This window comes from Nilaparvata lugens, chromosome Y (genome assembly GCF_014356525.2).
Source record: "Nilaparvata lugens isolate BPH chromosome Y, ASM1435652v1, whole genome shotgun sequence".
In the NCBI taxonomy this organism is placed as follows: Eukaryota; Metazoa; Arthropoda; class Insecta; order Hemiptera; family Delphacidae; genus Nilaparvata; species Nilaparvata lugens.
The window spans coordinates 6,463,038-6,486,162 of NC_052519.1; the positions used below are offsets into that span (position 1 = coordinate 6,463,038).

Genomic DNA, 23,125 nt, shown 5'->3' on the forward strand with positions numbered 1-23,125 from the left:
TTGAAATTCACGCTCTTGACTCTCGGATAAAGCTTGCATCGGAATTTCTCGTTTCATATCCTCATACAAAATGTCACCGAGATCTGTAATTTCCTGAAGAAATTTCTCCATGATTTTTTCGTCTAAACTACTCGATCTATGGAGTACAGGTCCGTGAGCGATTTCGCCGTTAACATCGATAACAACGAAACAATATCCGCATGGAATATGACGCGCCGTTTTCTTTGTGTAACTACGAGTAATTTCATCAGAATCGGAATCATCATCATCATCATTATCGATATTAACAACGTATGTTTCTAAATCCGCGTAAATGGTGTACTTTTTCTTCAACGTCGCGCCTAGTTTCTTGAATTTTATTGTCTCTCCGCGTTTAGGATATGAAACGCGCTGAGATTCAAACTTGGAACAAAGTTCCACATGTTTCAACAAATTTGCTTTACCATCACAATTCTTAGATTTCTTCGATGTGAACCGGTGAAAACAAAAATTACAAACATGTACTTGGCCGTGGCATTTTGAAAGGTGGGAGAGAAGACGAGATAGCCCGTTTTTCCCGTTCGCGGTATTTACTAAACAGAAATGAGTTTTTCCTGCATCGCCTTTTAGCATTAAAAGATTAATTTGGTGTTTACGCGTGCGGAAAATGCTTGTACGGAAGGGGAAAAACTTTTTGTTGTCGTATGCGATGACGTGAATTGCAATGTCCGGATTGAGTATTTCAAATTTCTTAATATCGCGTGTCGTCACCGGGAAATTTACACCTCGCGTATTAAGTGTGTGAGCAAACTTGCTCAAATACTTTACACTTAAGTCCGAGTTCCTTGGCTTCTGATGGAAATACGCGAGCACTGACCATAAAAAGCATTTTTCGTCAGAGAGATTTTTCACATTTATAATACATTTTTTCTTTTTCAAAAACTGGGGTGTCTGAATGAAACTGGATGTGTATATAGGATTAAATTTAATCACGTTCACATCCAGTGATTCAATTTTCTTTAGCACCCATCCACTCCCATGTCTTACAAAATTTTCAAAAGATGAGAGGATTTTTCTCACGGCTAACATGAAATGCTCATTAAACTCTTCATAGTTCTCAAGCACATTTAGTGCTATGTTGGAGTAACTATGTAGATTTATTAGAGATGAGACAGAGTCACCAACCTGCTTGTCATCCATCACCACTAATTTATACAGCAAAACGTTAAGGACGATGAACCATTTTACATTCCCATCATAGCGTGCGGCATGTTCCCTAATTATATCGAAAACTCGACGTTTCGAGCTCTCGAGCACACTGGTGATGTCGATATCCTCCTCATCGAGGCTGATGCGATGGCGAACTGCGCTTGAATTGATCCCACGAAGTCTGCGTTCCCTTGGCATGATACTGAAAAAACAAAAGAATAATGATCAGGATGGCATAGCCAATTAATAGTATGTGTAAAGGAATGTAATTCACAATCAGTTGTGAATTGGCATTCACGATGTTATCACAAGGACAGATAATGTTACATGAAAGATTGAGATTATTAACATTCGATAAAAAATGGACAAAAACTAGTCAGAATTTGTCGGCAGAAAATATGGCGAAAGACGGTTTTGTATTCGCAAGTGAACCGGATATTGTGCACTGCGTATTTTGTTCAGTTTGTATAGGAGATTGGGAGCAAAATGATGTTGTAGCCAACGAACATGCAAAGTTTAGCCCGAACTGTAGAAGGAAAGGAAATATAACAATTGAAGAGGAGAATTACGATAATAATATTCTACGATTATATGAAGAAAGATATTATCATTTACTAATATGCCAGAAGATTTATCTGTACAAGGAGAGTACTTTGAAAAACTACCTCCACACCATCTACATTGTTACATTTGCAAACCATTAACTGATAGAGCAGACTATTTTGCAAGAAATGGTTATTTCTTACATAACTATCACTATCTACAATGTGTGTTTTGTAAATATATTATCGATGAACTATTTGAAAAAGTAATACATTTACCGTTTTGTTTATACGATGAGTGTGAGAAAGAAGAGCGGGGCTTGGATGTTCCGGATATATCATATTCTAAAGATAAATCGCATGCATGCAGTATATTGTAGAAGGTTTTTTCTCCTTGGAGGAGAAAACCTGTCCTCGGAGGAGAAAAATAGTCATCGGAGGAGAAAACCTCTCCTCGGAGGACTATTTTCCTCCTCAGAGGATAAAATCAAAGTAAAACTGTACTTACATGTAGTGCTTGATGCTGCGTGAATCTCCTTGAGTGTAGATAGCGGGCTACAGGTGTAGATAGCGGGATACAGGTGTAGTTGATTATGCTATGATTGATTCCTCTCAGGTGTAGATACCGCCTTTGATTCCTCTCAGCTGTGTTGTCTCGACGAGAGCTCAACTGGTTATGAGGTTCGGAACTCGAGTTGAGAGGTGAGAAAATGCTGTGAAAACAATGAAATATTTAATAACTGAATCGAGAGAAGCTATTCCTCTATGGGTTGAAATATTTATTAGAAATAGAGTGCTATAAAGTACAATAAATTATTGCTAGAGTGTGCTTTTCATAATAATAATAATAAGCTAGAGCAAGGTAATCTGTTGGTATTCATCTTGTCTTTGCTGATACAACATCAAGCTAGTGTACTGAGATGGATAATGTGTTTGGTGCGGGATCAGTGGAGTCTGAGTTAAAGTCTTCAGATTCGAGCGTTCAATTCATTATAGATAGACATTTTAATCAATTAAGTGAATGTCCTCGGAGGAGAAAAATAGTCATCGGAGGAGAAAACCTCTCCTCGGAGGACTATTTTCCTCCTCTGATTTTTTTAATCAATTAAGTGAATGTCCTCGGAGGAGAAAAATAGTCATCGGAGGAGAAAACCTCTCCTCGGAGGACTATTTTCCTCCTCAGAGGATAAAATCAAAGTAAAACTGTACTTACATGTAGTGCTTGATGCTGCGTGAATCTCCTCGAGTGTAGATAGCGGGCTACAGGTGTAGATAGCGGGATACAGGTGTAGTTGATTATGCTATGATTGATTCCTCTCAGGTGTAGATACCGCCTTTGATTCCTCTCAGCTGTGTTGTCTCGACGAGAGCTCAACTGGTTATGAGGTTCGGAACTCGAGTTGAGAGGTGAGAAAATGCTGTGAAAACAATGAAATATTTAATAACTGAATCGAGAGAAGCTATTCCTCTATGGGTTGAAATATTTATTAGAAATAGAGTGCTATAAAGTACAATAAATTATTGCTAGAGTGTGCTTTTCATAATAATAATAAGCTAGAGCAAGGTAATCTGTTGGTAGTCATCTTGTCTTTGCTGATACAACATCAAGCTAGTGTACTGAGATGGATAATGTGTTTGGTGCGGGATCAGTGGAGTCTGAGTTAAAGTCTTCAGATTCGAGCGTTCAATTCATTATAGATAGACATTTTAATCAATTAAGTGAATACCATTCTGTTCCTTTAGAAAAAATGAGATATCAATATAAATTAAGTGTACTCTTGCACACGCACCTAGATATATTGGGACAGTTAGCAGAAAAAGGATGGACAAATCTACAATATTTAACTTTTGTGAGAGATTATGAAAAATTAGGTTCTTGCTTCCATGTTGAAGGATCTAACATTGATTTGAATTATAAAATTAGAATCAAGGGTTTTATTCCCGTAGACATGGGGGATTTCTAGCAGGTGAAGTCTCATGCTGAGTTCTAGACGAGATTTTTTTTTTCGTCTTCTAACACATGGATGCTATTCGAAAAATGATCGTGTGTGGGATACTTACAATCTGATAACGATCTGGGAGCACGTGTTGTTGGGGAGAAATTCGAATTTTTTTTTTCGGCTTGTACCACGCTCTCGCTCGCACGTGCCTGGAACAGAGAGAGAAACGTATGCTATATAAACAGAAGTGATGAGAGGAAAATGTAGGGAGAGGAAAATGATGAGAGGAAGAAGCAGGCGAAGAGGAAGTTGGTGTTTGTGGCACGACCCTGAGGTTGGCGGGGGAGAGGAGGAGGAGTCAATCTGCTCACAAACAAAGGTCAGTTTCAACAAATATTATTAACTTGTATGTGTACAGATTTTTTTATAAAACAATCGATCATTGGAAAAAAAAAATCTGTACACATACAAGTATTTGATTATTATTATTTGATAGCAAGGAATTATTGTTTAAAGTAATCACTCATGCATAAATTATTTGATCATGGAAAATATTATTTGAACTGATTAGAGATACAATTGGATTACAAGATATTAGTGTTAAAAGTAATCGCTCATGCATAAATTATTTGATAGCAAGGAAATATTATTTGAACTGATTAGAGATACAATTGAATTACAAGATATTAGTGTTAAAAGTAATCGCTCATGCATAAATTATTTGATAGCAAGGAAATATTATTTGAACTGATTGGAGATACAATTGGATTACAAGATATTAGTGTTAAAAGTAATCGCTCATGCATAAATTATTTGATAGCAAGGAAATATTATTTGAACTGATTAGAGATACAATTGAATTACAAGATATTAGTGTTGGCAGATTCTGCAATTACTCACTTTGAGATTGTGTAGTGAATCTATTGATCAAGTTCTCTAGTATGATTTGACAAATCTGATCTGATGATAATCTGAAACAAATAAGACACTTATCAAATATTTTTCAACAGAAACGTGCTGCAGTGGAGAACAAGTCATCACTTGTCACCCTGATGAAGGAAGTGCAGAGGGCAGAGGAGGATGAGAGGAGGGAGATGGACTCTGTTCAACTCATCAATCAGCCTGCACCCAAACCTGGGTGCCACTGAGAGAGTTGAAAGAGGATGTACCCTACCCCATTATCAGCGTAAGGGAGCATACCAATAAACACGGTCGGCGTGTAATTTTAAAAATAAGGAATGCAGGAAGCAAATCTACCTCAAAGATTTGCTTCCTGCATTAGCAGAGAAAAAATAGAACATTTTAACATCAACTGTAAAAATTATGTGTTGCTAGTAACACATAAGTCGGTAAATTGGTCGGATATAAAAATTGTTATTGCTTAACAATTTTTATATCTGTATACATATGACCTATGTGTTACAAATTGTATGTATGTGTGAATAGTTGAATAAAATGTGTGCATATTTGATAAAAAATTGTTTTCAATTCTTACCTGTTGTTGACGATGTTGATAAGTTCGTAATGAATATCACACAGAAGAAAAAGAAATGCTTCAGCAGCTCTGTTGTGAATGATAATTTAAATAAGGTGAGCAGGTCTTTTATAGTTTGTTGTGAGCATGCTCAGTAGACTTACCGCTGGAGGCACACAGCTGTGCAGGCAAGCGCTGGCAGCTTCTCGCCCCCTCCTTCTCGTGCTTCCACAGATGTGGGTGGGCGCACCTCCCCCTTTTCAAATCACATTCACCTTTTCAGATTCTTATCTATATTCTTATCATTCAAGCAATGTTATAAGCACATAGCAATCTGATACATGCATAAATCTTGTAAAAGGTTGACATATTATGAGAGAGAGTGAACGATATGTTGTTTCAGTCTACACCTCCGTGATTGATTGTATAAACACTTGTGTGAGAGAGAGAAGTACAGACCTATAGTTTTCACCCTAGACATTTTTGACTATATCGATAAATCTTGAAGAAGGTTGTGTGAAGTAACTTTAACGACTAAACACTTGTCACATAAATCGATTTTTTCATGCAACGGTTTTCGATGCAGGAGATATTGGAGTTAGCAAGGGACCTCACAGGGAGCAGAGCTTAGTCAGCGTTTGTAATAAAGAAGGGTGTGGGAAAGAGATAAGGATCAATTGAGCCCGTCATCGTAGTATATCATTAGAGCGAAATGGATGCACTTCAATTTGTCAGTATAGCATTAGATGTAGAAAGAATTTCTCAATTGATTCTTATCTCCTTTCCTTTCAGAAAGGGTGCGGGAAAGAGATGGCACTAGTAAAAGAAGGAGATCCCTATCTCTATCGTCATCGTAGTAGAGTGAAATGGATTCACTTCAATTTGTCAGTATAGCATTAGATGTAGAAATATGAATTCACTTTAATTTGACACCAAAGGAATTTTTCCCTCTCAAAGAGATTTTTTCCCCACATCTATCATTCACCTCAATCTACTAGCATTAGATGTAGAAATATGGATTCACTTCAATTTGACAGTAGAGAGAGAGGGAATTTTTCCTCCTAAAAGGGAAATTTTTTTTCCCTCACCTGGAGAGAGAGGGAGATATATCTTACCCCCCTAACCTCCACTGGACAGGGGGAAGGGGAAATCTATTTTTAGAAAGAGAGAGAAAGATATATCTCCCTCTCTCTCTCTCCCCCTCACCACCACTGGACAGGGGGAAGGGGAAATCTATTTTTAGAAAGAGAGAGAAAGATATATCTCCCTCTCTCTCTCCCCCTCACCTCCACTGGACAGGGGGAAGGGGAAATCCATTTTTAGAACACCCCCCGCCCTACAGGCGGGGGGAAGGGGAGGAGGGATGGACGAGGGGGGAGAGGGGGGAGGGGGATCTCGAGCAAAAAAGTCCGTCTCAAATCTTGAACCTTCTCTACTTAGTAGAGAGAGGGATATGAGAGAGAGAGAGAGGCAATCTACTGACAGATTCAAGTGGAACGAACTTAAGTGAATTTAAGTGAAATGAATATCTTACTCTCAGATTTAACTGAAACATGTTCTTGACAACAGGTTGTACACACAACGAATGTTATATTTCAATGTTTCCTCAATCATAACTAATGCATAGAATGAACTTGTATCTCCAAATACACATGTATCTTTAAACTCTCTAGAGAGCGAACTATGATCTTTTACATTTTTTATTGGCAATGTCATATAAGCATTTCCAGAGATCATTAGAATTATTAACAATAGCTAATGATTCATCATTATTTGAACAACCATAATGGAAATGACCGGTTTCTAATGCATCCAGTAATTCAAAAATTTCAGATAGAATTGGAAAGTGAAGATTTTCTGTTTTTGTTAATGCAAGATCACTCACCTCATCACCCGTTGAAAATTTAATATTCTTTGCAATTAGATCAAATTAATTGAATGAAATTGTCATCAAGAGACGAGATAGTTTCTTGAACTTTGAAAAGCTATAACAATCAACCATATTTTTCAGTTGAGTGTATGTACAGGTGAAACGTGATAAGAGACTACTTGTATCTGCACACTTATAGCATTGAGCTTCAACGCATGTGAGATCTTTACAGCTCAACTAACAAAGCAATACTGAACGATTGAACCTAGACATTGCAGGTACAATGGAAAATGAAAACAATCGAGTATACACTAGAAATTTATTTACACAATTCACTACAATTGTTCATCACTTCCTTATCAATTTTTATTAGTTTACTAACAGACAGTTTATGGGGTCTGTAATAGCATAGATAATCATTTATATCATTCGAATTCACTGTGTTTAAGAAAATGTCTTTTAGTTGTTTCACCAAATGATGATTTTCATGAGTTGAATGTTTAATTGCAATTTCACAAGCATCATACCAATCAATACACTGTTCTAACCTCATTTCCAATTCACTATCAGCTTGCATCCACTTGCACTGGTCCATGATGAGCAAATGAAGAAACTATACATATGTCGGTACTAATATAGAGAAATTAAACGGTTTCTGTGCCTTCCCTCCAATGCAACATACACGAGCAGTATGATATTTCAATGCTTGCGTACAATAAACACATTGAATTTCTTGTCCGTTATAGAAAAAGCCATATCTTGCAAAGTTTTTCTTTTCTGTATTTGAATAGAATTGACATTTTTTCATGCTAAGCATTCTATTGTTTTTGCACATGAAATTTGGAGATGAGTCCATATTTTTCATTATCAAAGTATTGTAATGAACCGCCGTGAAGAGCGCACATCGACCGTGCGGATTGCAATGATGAATTTCACAGGCATTATAACACCAAGAACTTGTAAAGTAGTTAAAATTTGGTTTCTCAATTTCATCCGGTAAACAACATACGTTTTTGTGTAACCTTCTAAGAAACTTAGCTTTCTCTGTACCTTTTGTGTAGATTTTATCATATCCTTCAAGATAAGATATCAATAATTCGTCTGTATAAATAAAATGACCATCTTCCCAGCGTATTTTGTGATAATTGTTCTCTGCCCATGTTACTTGCTTACGCAATTTAGCATTCAATCCCGACTTTGCAAATGGCGACTTGAAATGTAACACAACAAAGCTATTTACCTGATCTATGATTCCGATTTCTTTCACGATAATTTGATTAGAATTTCCCTTGAACCAATGCATGTCGACTGTTGCAAATTTTTTACAGGAGGATTCCTCCTCTTGTGCTGTTTTGTCCTCCTCCTCCTTTGTCCTCCTTTGTCCTCCTCCTTCTCCTCCTCCTCCTCCTCCTCCATTCTCCTCCTGTGGTTTAGGTGTACTACATCTTGAGTGATAGTAGAAGAAGTCTTGTTCGCTGACAAGATCACACTGCGAATACTGTCAATAGATTGTGTTTTCTTCTCAGAATTAGAAGACATTATAGGTGTACTACATCTTGAGTCATAGTAGATGCTGTCTTCCTTATCAAGATCGCACTGTATCCCGATAGAGCGTGTTTTCTTCTCAGAATTAGAAGACATTCTAGATGTTAACCGATCAAAGCTAAAACCTCAAATGAGTAAAATTTGAAAAATGCAATACTTATATAGCTTGTGCTCTATCGAGAAATTACTGAACTTCCTTCACCATGGAAGTAAGAGGAGTGTACTCCATGATACAATCACTGATTAAAATACAATAAGCGGAAGTATTTGGAGGTACAGCTTCCTTAAATTCCATATCTATTCTAATATCTGTGGAGGATTTCAAATGAGAAGATTGATGTGAACAGTCAATTACAATCAGGGGTGTTTTAGTACAAAATGTGTCAAAATCAATCTCTGTTCCAAGCTCAGTATTGATACTATGGTTATAGTATGCCGAGGGAAAATCCAAAAACATACGGTACATCAATTCTTGTTTACCAAGGAGGTTTTCATAAGGAAAATAGTCAGAGTTTAAGTAGACCTTTGCATTTTGAAGATTACAACTATCAAATTCTGAGATTGATTTATTAATTTTATTCCTACGATCTGTTTGGAACGCTAAAACAACATACTTTGGTGTGTCGAGATGGGATGCGGTTTTTACTGCCCAGGAATGAACAGTGCTATTTTGTAAATTTGGTAATTCTGAAATCTCCCAATGACGAAAGCTCAGCTTCAGTGGTGTATCAGCATCGAGCAATCTCAAAAATTTCAACCTCACATGATCTTCTAAAGTAATATAGGGAATTCTCCATTGAAGCTTTGTTATTTTTATATTAATGTTTGTTGCTTCTGTAGACTCGATGCAATTGAGATCTGTTGGTGATCTTAATAATACAAGTTCTTGTTTCAAGTTTAAAATTATTCTTTGAAAGTCTTCAAAAAATGGTAAAACTAATTTAAGAGGTACACAGAATGTAAACTCATTATCTTTCAGTGTATATCCTGCTCTGTCAAACCCGGCCAAGTGATATGTGTTCTTATCAAACATATTTTTCACTAGTATAGCTTTAATTGTTGATGTTAATCCAATTAGTCTTGATTTAGAAATTTGTTGCCCAGCCAATTCATATCGAATTTCATCAAAGAGATTTCCAATGAGGTTACTGGATAATATATACTTAGCTTCTATCAGAGCATCCCCAGCCTTCGCAGCTGGTTTTGTACACTTCACCTCCCCCTCAATAAATATAAATGATTTGCATGGGAGGCTGTACTGATCCATAGAAGCCACATGGATGCGAGCTTCATCTGAGGGTTTAATTTCTTAACCCGAATATACTGTATGAGTATGGAACTGAAATTTAGTAATATCATTATAGAACTCGAGCTGAGATTCAACATCGAGAATTTCACTAATTGCTGCACCGTACATGATGCCAATCTACTATAAATCCCAACTTTTCCAATATTCTCGCGCTTTCCGCTGATATAGCACGTAGCTTTTTAGGTGTTGACTCTATCACGTTCGAGTCTCTAATGAGCTTCTGTGAGCAAATGCTAGTGCGAGGTTTGAAAACAAGGAATCCCATTTCAAGTTCTTTGTTTTTCACGAATGTGAAGTCTAATTGTAATTATATCTCCTCGGAAATCAATAAACGATCCTTCTTGATCGGTTACCTTCACATTAATGCTCTGAATTCTATGTGTGTTTAAAGGCAGATAGATTATCGGATTAGGCGTTTCATTTATCAAATACCCGCTAGGTACTCTAGGTGAGAACTCGTATATAATATGTTTCTGTTTGCCATCGGAGTAAATCCCACATGCTATATTGCACTCAACTACAATAATATTTGTTATGCTAACTAAATGCTGAGAATAATACCATGTATTCGGTTGTAATATAACATTATCAAAACCAAGCATTTTTCCTATTGAAGTAGATGATGTAAAGTCAATAGGCTTATCAGAACGAATTTCGAGCTTCATAGTATTCGTGTTAGCTCTTATATTAAGTTTCTTTTCGTCACTATTCAATTTACTCTTTAAAGCTAATATGATGTCATCAACTTCAAATGCACCCGTATCAAGATCAATTAATTTATCACCATATTTGAAGGTAGAATTTTTACCTTTTATAACATTTGCAATGCCATTGTAAGTACAGAAATTAATCAATCCAATTTCCCATTCTTTATTTTTATCCAAATCGAGAATTTCTTGTAAATGTTCATAGAGATCACTTGATCTAGATCGTAATGTAATAACAACCATCTTATATGTTTTCGGTACAAATGCTGGATTACAACTGGTTCGCAAAAAACAAGAGCATAAGGTGTCCACATATATTTGTATGTAATGGTTGCATGTGCTCAACATTGTAAAAAATATTTACACCTGTTTCTTTTTTCCAATATTTATTCAATTCATAAGGTGGTTGTAAATTACCAATTGGATCAAAATAGTAAACATTTGATCCTCGTTTCTTATAACCAACCCAGTGTGTACCATGTCCGGATTGAGTGTCTAAATTAACAATACAATTCTCATTTTTTAGAATTTTATTAGGTAATGTATCTATCATGTATACACCTTGTAGGGGAATTTGTAATAATTTACACCATTTTATTAGATCGTGATTGAACAATTCACCATCAATATTCATTTTTTCACCTTCTTTGTCTTTCTACGTTTTTTAACTCCTTTTTTCTTTGGGAATAAACTTACACCATATGGTGAGGAGGAGGAGGATGTGGGGTTGGGCCCAATCAAAATACGACCACCACTCGAGATTGGAGGGTATGGTTTCAAATAGTAACCTCTACCTGCAATATGCTGTTTCAACTGAGCAATAGCTTTTTTCCTTATCGAGCTGCTATGAGTTTTCCCAACACTTGTACTCTTCTTCTTCTTCTTCTTCTTCTTTCTCAATCCACTGCCAAACGCTGCTTTAGCTTTCATCACGTTTGTTACAAGATAACTAAGTGCTCTTTCACTTAGAGATGATTTTGGATTCTTGAATATTTCCCATGCTGTGTTTGCAAGAGCTCTGTCTGCAATCGCTCGCGACTTATTATCACTATTTTGAGTGTATGCTATATCATGTACCTTACAGGCTCTATCTAATGAATTTATACCTTGATCCCCTCTCTTTAACCTTTTATTAACCTTGGTGCCAGGGCCACACCACTGGTAGCCCCCCGGGAGGTAAATTTCAGGTGATGCGTTTATTAATTTATTTATAATAGTTGATGTAATGTCCCCCGCAGTACCCGCTATACCTTTGACAATTTTGCTAGCCGAACTCAAGATTCCTTTACCTCGTTTTCTAGAAGATAACTTTCTTCTACATACCATTTTTCATTACCTTTCAACTCAATAGTTGAACATCGACTGAGGTTAATTAATCAAACACTTAACCTCAATCGAGAGACAAAGAAATTGTCTCGCTATGTGCTTTATATATTACTACAAAGTTGGTATGTTTTAATCAATAGGGAATACAATTTTCTATCATCATGATGTGTCTTATTAACACACTTGTTAAGTATGTTGTAAGTTTTGTAGAAATTGCAAAGAATTGAACATTCATCAATCATAAATCTATACCAATGTCTTAGACTAACATCAAGAGAAGCATCTGATGAATTGACACATGATTTGATATAAGATAATGTATGATTTCTTACTAGCAGTGATTCCTGCATCAATTGAGGTGTTTCCAAATCCCTAATCTTATTTCGTACATTTTGTATAGATTCCAATATTCTCTTACTATCATTTTGCATTGAATCATATTTTTTCAAAGCAATATGGGAAAGTAATAGCATATTCACACAACATATTATAAAGAGAAGAACAAATAAAACTCTCCATATGATTATCTTCATTGCACAACTTCTCCATTCAAGTGTTGTAAGCATACTGATAAAAATAGATTGCAATATCTATAGTGAGTGTATAGCGCAAACAGATGGAGGAGAATCTCGCAACAAGGTCAAGCCCGGCATGTGGTGCATGCGCGTGCGCGCGCAGCAGCAACTATAAAGTAGCTTCTCTTGTAACTGAACACTCATTGACTGTACAAGAGCATTACTATTCTACATTCATTGAGTGTTCAGTTACAAGAGGATCTATTCTTGCGTGAACAGTGTACTATTCTACATCTTCTTCTTCTTTGACACAACAAACAGGTGAGAATTAAAAACAATTTTTTTTTTTTAAAAACAATATTACAATTTATTATCAAACACTTCAATATTTACATTATATACTACTTGTGAAGCATATAACCGCTACATGCTATGAGAATAAGATTGTTACATTTTAACAATCTTAATGTCGCTCCATGTAGCGGTTATATGCTTCACTACTATTCCTAAATTTTTACACTTAGAATTAAATTTAACAACTTTACAAGGCGAAATTATGGAGGAAAATCTCTGAGGCAGGTATACCTCAGAGATTTTCTTTGTAGAAGCGATATTATTTTTCAAAATAATTCGTCTGCCATGATGGTTCGTTTCCTCTTGCATGGAGATGATAGTATGTGGAACATCCTCCGCCAGCTCGCGGAGAGGCAACCACGGTTTTGGTGATGGCTTATTGATGAGTGCGATGAAGTCATCATCATCATCATCATCATCATCCCGCGCGGCTGCCTCCTCTAGTAGCGGAGCCATGGAGGTGTTCTCAGACATACGTTTCTGTTGAATGAAAATCTATGATTAGTAACTTTATTATAATTTGTTTCAGATTATCAACTACTTGTAATCAACAGATTATTGTCATAATCTCAACTTGATATCATCAGATTGACAAGACATTCTCTACATCAGATTACTTGTGATCAACAGATTATTGTCAACATATAAAGATTTAAAATTATCTGTTCACATTACATGTTAATAATATTTGAAATAACTAACCTTTGAGGGTACAAAGTTGGTTTCCTCCACTTCCTCCTCCAGAAATTGCAGCTTTCTCTTCCCCTGCTGCCTGTTTGTGGTAATCGTTGTTAGTGGTACACGATTCGGTGCCCATCCCAGATGAGATGGTGGTGTGTCCGCTATAATGAAGTCATCGCTGCTCATCCCTCTCTCCACGAAGACTCCACATCTCTCCAGCGGCGACTCCTCGGAGTCGGATGCAGCAGGGGGAGCAGCACTGCTATTGGTAGAAGGAATCTTCTTCTTCCGTGCAGCTTGCGCTGCCCAGTAAGATGAGAATGAAGGCTCTTGTTGAGGAGGTGTATCCGGAAGGATGTACTGCTCACGTGTGGATGACGACTCCATGATGATAGCGAGGATATGTGCGAAATAGAGGACTAGTGCTCGAATGAAGCTGGCAAATCCAATAACCGCCGCTTATATACTCATTCATCCCTCTCTCTCTGTTTTAGGATAAGTGAGAGAAAGTGCATTTTCCCGCTTGTCACATCCTTGACATACAAATGCATTCTTACACGCACAGCAAGCTGCATCACTTTTTCATAAGGATTTTCAATAATATATTTGCAATATACACATTGCAGATATGATTTCTCATGTAAAAAGTATCCATTTATTGCAAAATAGTCTGCTCTATTAATAAATACCGAGTGCTTGAATGGTTCTGGACGATGGAAAGTTAAAACTCGTTCTTCATATTGTCGTAGAATATTATTATCGAAATTCTCCTCTTCACATGAAATATTATCTTCTTTGCGCCATCCACAATTTGGACTGCATCGTTCATGTTCCTTACTAGGATCGTCTGTTGCCAACCAATTTTCTAAATATACTGAACAAAACACACATTGAACAATGTCAGGTGCTCGCACAAATTTAAAACCCTGTTTAGCCATTATTTGAGGTGACAACAGACTCGATTCTAATTTCCAATGATTATCAAATGTTAATAACCTCAATCGTTTGTGCATGAAAATCTGATCCTGTGATAGCATTTTTTTGCACTGTACTTGCAGCTTGTTAAATCACAACTGATTTTTAGATTAATGTTTACTTGTTTTTATATCTAATTCTGTGCCATAGTAATATATTCTTTGTTTGTTTTCAGTAACCCGCTAGTAGCAGAGATGGAGCATAGCAGAGAACACAGGGTTGGAGGCGTGAGTTCGCAAGCTATTCGCCATCACATTTCCTTCAAAAACGTAGCACCTGACATTGAAAATGTGCTTCAAAACTCGAAAGCTGGTGTTTCGAGATAATAAGAGAACATGCTGCACGTTTCGAAGGAAATGTTAAATGGTTTTTAGTATTAAATGTATTATTGTATAAGATGGTAGTTTTAGAATCAGAGGAATCCGAAGCTGTTTCATCTATTGTGAATCTTCATAGCTACTCGGCCATAGGCATGAATGTCTTGGAGAGTTATGATGAATTGAATGAACAATTTTTGGGAAAATTTTAAGTTCATTCGATAACTTTGTTCGATTTGGGAGTGGGTGGGTGTTGAAGAAGATTGAATCGCTTGATGTAACTGTGATTAGATATAATCCAATATACACAAGCAGTTATATTCAAACACCCCAGTTCATCAAGAATAAGACATGTCTTATCAATATCAAAAATCTTTCTGATAAAAAGTGTTTTCTGTGGAGTGTTCTAGCCTTTTTTCACCAGAAACCGAATAACAGTCACTTAACGGTGAAATATTTGAGAAAATTTGCTCACAGGCTGAATACTCGCGGAGTTAATTTCCCAACCACCGATCGTGACATAAAGAAATTTGAAATTCTCAATACAGACATCGCAATTCATGTTATCGTGTATGACAACAAAAAGTTTTTCCCCTATCGAACAAGCATATTCCGTACGCGTAAATAGCAAATTAATCTTTTAATGTTGAAAGGTGATGCAGGAAAAACTCATTTTTGTTTAATTAACACCGCGAACGGGAAAAACGGATTGTCGCGTCTTCTTTCTCACCTTTCGAAAGCTAAAGCACAAGTAGATGTTTGTAATTTCTGTTTTCACAGATTTACATCAGACAAAACAGTAAACCGGGATGGGAAAGCAAATTTGATGAGACATCTAGAGCTTTGTTCAAAGTTCCAGTCTCAGAGAACTTCATACCCAAAACGAGGTGAGACAATCAAATTTAAAAAACTCGGCTCGACTTTGAAGAAAAAGTATACAATCTACGTGGATTTGGAAACATTTGTTGTGAATATGGATGGTAATGAATCTGAGGATGTACCTATTACCAGAAGTTACACAAAGAAAATGGCACGTCATATTCCGTGCGGGTATTGTTTCGTTGTAATTGATGTGAATGGAGATATCACGTACGGCCCAGTACTCTATAGATCGAGTAATATCAATGAAAAGATCATGGAGAAATTTCTCAAGGAAATAATCGAACTGGGCGATTTATTGAGTGCAGATATAAAATGTGAAATTCCGATGGAGCATTTAAGTGATCGTCAGCAACGCGAATTTCAAAATGCTGATAAGTGCGGCCTTTGCGATGAAGTTTTTACCGAAACAGACACAAAGGTATGCCATCATGCACATGAAAATGGAAAGTTTTTGTGTGCTGCTCATGTGTCGTGTAATTTAAATACTCGAACTGATGATACGATTAGCTGTTACTTCCATAATTTTAGCGGATTTGACAGTCATTTTATTCTAAAAGCTCTCGGAAAATGTAAAAAAGAAATTTCCTGTATCGCCAATACATCAGAAAGATTTTTGACATTGACAGTGGGAAAAAATCAAGTTTTTAGATTCATATGAATTTATGAATGAATCTTTAGAAGTATTAGTGCGCAACTTGGTAGATAGTACAGATATGGAATCGAAGTTCAAACGTCTGTTTCCAGTATTTAATGACCCCAATCTCGAACAAAGGCAACTCTTGTTGAAAAAAGGAGTACATATCTTGCCCTGAAAAATTCGCTGAGACTTCTCTCCCTCCGATAGAATGTTTTTATAATGATCTTAACAATACACCCCTCTCCCCCAAAGAATATGAGCATGCACAAAGAGTGTTCTCAACATTCAAGTTGAAATCTCTCGGCGAGTATCATGATTTCTATCTGTGCCTAGACGTCATGCTATTAGTTGAGGTTTTCGAAGAAATGAGGTCAACGCTTTTTAGGTCATATGGCCTCGATGTGACTCATTTTCTTTCGCTTGCTCATTACACTTGGAATTGTATGTTAAAGTTCACCCGGGTTGAACTCCAATTGATTAGCGATCCCGATATACATCTATTGTTTGAATCAGGAATGCGCGGTGGTGTTTCGTTTATTGGCAAGCGTTATTGCGAAGCCAATAACAAACACATCCCTGACTCATACGATCCCACGAAACCAAGTAACTATTTGCTTCATATAGATTGTAATTCTTTGTATGCGCACTCTATGAATCAATTCTTACCTTATGGAAATTTCAAGTTCCTCTCAGAGGAAGAAATCCATGCTCTTGACTTTACAAATTTGGAGAGTGAATCAGAAACAGGTTATGTAATTGAATGTGATCTCAAGTACCCACAGGAGTTACATGATATGCATGCCAATTTCCCTCTTGCTTCACTTCATCAAATTCCTCCTAGCAAATTGTTCTCAGAGTACCAAACCAATGAGAACGGTCAAACTCTGACTAAAAAGCTCATGAACAAACTTTTTGAACAAGAGAGGTACATTGTTCATTACATGAATTTGAAACTGTACCTTCAACTCGGATTACAATTAACAAAGGTACATCGCGTCATTAGCTTTTCCCAATCGCCTTGGTTGAAGAACTACATTGAGTTCAATACCTGTAATAGGCAAGCCGCGAAAAATAAATTTGAAGTCTCTTTCTTTAAACAGATGAGTAACTTATGCTTTGGAAAATCGATACAGGGAAATCGGCATCAATGTAATGTTCAAATTATCACAGACGCCAAGCGTCTAGATAAGTACATTTCAAATCCCCTATGTAAACGCTGGCAGATAATAAGTTCGGATGTGATTGCGGTTTTCTCGCGAAAGTTGGAACTAAAGATGAATAAGCCAATCTATTCAGGTTTCTGCATCCTGGATTTGAGTAAACTACACATGTATGATTTTTTCTATTGTAAATTGCAAAAAATCATACCATGGCAACGCATCCAGCTTTGTATGACTGATACAGATAGCTTCATCTTATCGTTGGAGACACCCGACGTCTACCAACTGATAAGAGAAAATCTAGAATTGTTTGACACTTCGAATTACCCAGCTGAGCACGAATGCTTCTCCAATGAGAGGAATAAAGTTGTAGGGAAATTTAAGGATGAGGCAGCTTCATTTCCTTTAAAATCTTTTCTGGGATTACAGGCGGAATTATATTCATATCTAGTAAATAATGAGAAGGAGGAAACTGTAAATATGTGTGTAGCAAAAGGTGTGAAGACACATGTGAAAAATAGAAAACTTAGTTTTGACTTGTATAAGAAATGTTTGATTGAACAATGCCAACATATAGAAAAATGTAATATGTTGAGATCCTTAAATCATAACATGCATCAAATTGAATGCGCAAAGGTTTGTTTAAGCCCATTCGATGACAAGCGCTTTATTGCAGAGAACGGAATCAATACATTACCATTCGGTCACTACAAAATAGCAAACTGATGGCACAGATCAGTGTGTGTGTAACGAGCTAGTGACCAACACATCGAATTCTGTTTCAAGCGTGTCTTCACACGAAGAAGAAGAATGAGTCATATTAGAGCAAAATTAGCAGCAGAGCTTCACTCTGCTGCACGTGTAAATTACCCCACACGCAGATATGAGTTGAAGAATGAGAATGATTTATATCAATCAGATCTGATTGAGATGGGTAGCTTATCTAAATTCAATAAAGGATATCGTTATATTTTAGTTGTTATTAATTGTTTTACTAAGTACGCTTATTGTATACCTTTAAAGAATAAGACTGCACAAAGTGTTTATAATGCACTCGAACCCATTATTTGTAAGAATAAACATATGCGTTTTTTCCAGACAGATGGAGGGAAGGAGTATTTTAATAAGCATGTGAAAGATTTGTTAGATAAGTATAATATCAAACATTATTCTGTTTTTACTGATAAGAAAGCTAGTATCGCTGAGAGATTTAATTGTACAATAAAATCAAAAATATATCGATCTTTACCTGAACGTGGGAGTAAAAACTGGGTTAATAACTTACAAAATATTGTAGATGATTATAACAATACAGTACACAGTAGCATTGGAAGATCATATGATGTAAATAATGTACATTATCTATCCACATCAATGATAATCATTGTAATATTCTTTACATTGTGTGTGTGTTTTTTAAATAAAAACAACTTGAATTGAATGTTCGCTCTTTCATTTCTCATTTTTGTCATAGAGAAGTGCTAGTAGCATGTGGCACAAGGTGACTAGATGTTGAATGGGTGAGTACATCTAGTCACCTAGAAACGCTTCATTACCAAGTGAACCAGACACATGAAACAGTTCTGTTTGTATATCTCACTTTCTCAACATGAACAAACTCGACATTGTAAACTTCGATAGGTTAATTGCACAAGAGGAAAAGCCTGTATGGTGTAAGAATGGTACATTGATACCGCATAATGCTGGAATTCTCATCATAGGCCCGTCTGCATGCGGTAAAACGAATTTATTGTTCAACTTGATTTTTTCCAAAAATGGATTGAGATTTAAACATATTTATTTAAATACTGAAAGCCAATATCAAGATAAGTACTTGTTTTTAAGAAAAGTCTTTTCAAAAATGAAAGGTATTGAATTTCATGTCAATGATATTCCCGAGAGAATTCTCCACCCGAATAAAATTCAACAATTTTCTCTTGTCATATTCGATGATTTACAACTTGGTCACACACCTCAAATAAGAGATTATTTTACTATGGGTAGACATCGTAATATTGATACAGCATATTTAATTCAAAGTTATGGTGCAACACAAAAACATTTCACCAGAGATAATGCAAATATGATTGTTATATTCAAAATTGATCAATTATCACTCGAATTAATACATAGAGACTATGTGGGTGAAGATATTTGCTTCAGAGATTTCAATAAATTGTGTTCAAATGTGTGGAATTCTAAGAAGCATAGTTTTCTTACTATTATGACCGAATGTACAGCTAATAGTGGAAAATATAGACAGGGTCTGGATAACTTTATTGACATTCAGTAGAGAGTTAGTAGCAGTGAAAGAATGAGGATGTCTCATAGAAGACAAAACGCTAGTGTTGCTCTAATCAATAAGATTAAGAAATTGAGGAAAGTTATTAGAGATAAACATAGAAGCATTGCACATTTTGAAAAGCAATCTGACGATTACAGAGAGAAACTTTTCAAACCAATTATCACGCCTCTAGTTGAAATGGGGAAAACTAAATCTTCTCACCACTCTGATCAGAGTTTTATACCAAAAAAGGAGGAACAAGAAGAAGACGGAGAAAGTATGGAATTGGGAGAAAAACATGATGATGATATTAGTGAAACAATAGAAATTGCATCACCATCAGCAGCTAAAAAAGATCTAAGCATGAACGAATCAAGTATATTTATTTCAACTAGGCTTGAGAGTGATACAAGCGGCAAAATAAAGAAGATAAAGAATCAAGTGCTTGCACAATATTTGTATACATTTCATAGTGGAAAATTGGATAACTCGATTCCTTATGGAATTCCCTACGATTCTGACCGAAAATTATATTTTATGGGTGAGATGGTTGTTAGCTTTGATAACTACTTCTTTTATATTGATAACAAAAAATTCTGAATTACACATGGACTATTAGAACTGTTATTCGCCCAAAGAACAAATTCATATCTCTTTGATGAAAAAGATCTAAATAAATACAAGAAGATTTCATCAATAACAAAAGTTCACTTGGATAGACGAGGATATGTGAAACGTAACAGTGGTGTAAAGTCTCGCTTAATTCGAATGCTGTTTCCTGTTAAAAAAACAAGTAAGAGAGGTTCTGGGTTATTGAAATTTGCAAAAAATACTTCTAGCAATAGAATTTACCAATATTATGACAACTATGACAAATTGGTTCAGAGACTTCATTTATCAAAATCATCGAAACTTGCTGGGCACTCAGCTCATGATGTTGAGATTGCATCAATTATAGAGGAATTGCATGAAGGTAAAATTATTGTTTAGTTGCAGAATGAGTGTGCACAGATTCGGAGGTAAAAGTGAGAGAGTCGCTGCGAAGAAAGACATTGTATGGAATGAACCAGATCTTACCAGTTTTAGTGAGAGAATAATACAGGCAATTAATCAACAGGGTGTTAGTGAATCTCTGCATTTGTATTTAGATTCACAATTATCTAATATAGTTAAGAATATTGGATTGAACAAGATCGAAAAGGAACACATCTTCAGTACATTACAACAGTTATCTGACAATATCGATAGGGGACTTGAAGAGAAATCTATCAATTTGGAGAATTCTCTTCATGATCTCAAATCAACAACAGAGATATTCAGATCGCACTTGAATACGATCAACGATAATAAAGTTGACAAGAATTATTTGGATGAGAAATTGAAAGTTATCTCAGACAAGATTAAAGATTTGCAAGTATTAGATAGAAATTATCTAAATACCAGATTGAAACAACTTAGCACAGAACTTTTTACTAGAGTAAATGAAACTCATTTATTATCGGTTGATAAGGAATATTTGGATAAAACTGAGCAGGCTTTGAATAACATTGTTATAACAAAACAAGAGTTTGAAGATCGATTATCTGCAATGACTAATACGATAAAGACAAATCTTATGGAGGGGATTGAACAATTTGTTTCAAAAAATGATTTGAATACATTGCTAACTACGTTTAGCGAAACTTATGTATTGAAAAATGATCTGAGTAGTGAAATGCAAGCATTTATTAAGAAAGATGAATTACAAGCTACACTCAATTCAATTCGTGAGGAAATAGCAACTTCAATTAAAAATACAGAGAATGATGAAGTGACGAGATTACAATGTTCAGCTGCATTCACCGATTATCTCACTTTATTTATACATCGAATAGCATACCAAATAGTATGGAATTATGCTAAAGTTAGTTTCCATATGAATTGGATTGAGGCGGAAGAGCATAATTTGACAGAAGATCAAGTAGGTGATTTAATCACCGATAAGATGGGTTTAAGTATCTACGGCGATGTTCTAGAACCCTAAAGTTAGGATCATATCAATCTTTAACCAATTTTCATTATGCAAATTGCTTGAGAGAAATAGCTAGCTACATTCTATTTCAACGTTTACATGCATTTTTTCCAAGCTGAAACAAAATTATGTGCAAAACGTGTTAATGCTCGAATTTGAGATGAATTAGAACAGAGATGCATTCGTCCTTGTGAACTCTGCGAAGTAAAATTGCAAAAACGTGACAATACTCGAGTATTGAATTAGACCAGAATCGCATTCGTCCTTGTAAGCTATGTGAACTAAAATTGCAAAACGTGACAATGCTCAAGTATTGAATTAGACCGGAACCGCATTCGTCCTTGTAATCTCTCTGAAGTGAAATTTTGAAACATGTTAATCATCATCCAAGAGCAGAATTGGTGCGTAATGATAACGCCCAAGGTTGTCTCATGGTAAACTTATCTATAAACGTTGCTACATAGTGTTGTGAGATGAGTGAAAACTACAACAAGAAATGACAATGTTTTTCAGTTTGATAATATGTTAACACTTCTACCGAAACCCCGGTCTCACAGACTGCTATGGAATTTTGGAACTCACAGATGGCAGCACTAGTTGGTCTTATACCTTCCCCCACCCCTTCTACCTTCTCACTGGGAAACCCTCCTTCTGTTGACATGCGTTTTGTCTAGCTCTAGGTTGACGGTGATTAGTTATTGTGCTAAAGTTGAAAACGTGGCGGTCTCTCTGACCGATGGTTTCTAGTAGTGTAGTGTGACACGCGGTCTGTCTGACCGAGGGTTTCTGTTTGAGTTTGAATCGATAATTTTCAATTATTTTTTCATCCATATTGTATTCTGTCAGTGGTTTCAAAGTATCATTGAGGTGCATCTGTATCCACAAACAAGTTTTTACCATGGATGAGGACAATAATAGTGGGAATAAAAACCATTTTCGAAAGCATTTAGACCCTTGTGATCCAGATTTTGGAGATAGAATTAGAGACTTGCTTCATAATGATGTTCGTGATGGTGACACAGTGAGTAGTGAAAGTGAAATAGATGATTCGGATGAAGATCCTGATTTCATATTACCACAGCATGGAGGTCAGGAGATGAATGAAGAAGAAGAAGATAGTACAGAAGAAGAAGATGATGAAGAAGTCTTGTTGCAACAGAGTGCAGTCGAAGCAGAAGAGCATGCAGTTGATGACATCAACCAACAAGAAGACACCTATTTTATTGAACAAACAAAGAAAACAGAACTTGTAGTGCCAAATGCATGGACCAATAAGCAACCACCCCGAAATGTGAGGACACCAGCCAGAAATATTATAAGGTGATTGCCTGGGCTACATGGACGATCTAGATTACTGGGAAACAAACCAACCAAGAAAGATGTGTGGCAGCTCCTGTTTGATGCTACT

At 36.1% G+C, this 23,125-nt stretch overlaps 1 protein-coding gene and 1 long non-coding RNA gene across 2 annotated transcripts; both read right to left on the reverse strand.

The window, feature by feature from the left end:
* Nucleotides 1-2,297: 2,297 nt before the first annotated feature.
* Nucleotides 2,298-4,790, reverse strand: LOC120355266. Its single transcript, XR_005573479.1, has 4 exons — nt 4,571-4,790; nt 3,792-3,879; nt 2,944-3,148; nt 2,298-2,443 (listed from the first exon to the last, which is right to left on the reverse strand). It is a non-coding gene; the product is annotated as an uncharacterized LOC120355266 (long non-coding RNA).
* An 8,073-nt stretch (nt 4,791-12,863) lies between these two features.
* Nucleotides 12,864-13,838, reverse strand: LOC120355121. The gene is made up of 3 exons (XM_039443442.1): nt 13,473-13,838; nt 13,055-13,250; nt 12,864-12,922 (listed from the first exon to the last, which is right to left on the reverse strand). Exons 1-3 carry the CDS (start codon nt 13,836-13,838, stop codon nt 12,864-12,866), a joined length of 621 nt encoding a protein of 206 aa, XP_039299376.1.
* Nucleotides 13,839-23,125: the final 9,287 nt, after the last annotated feature.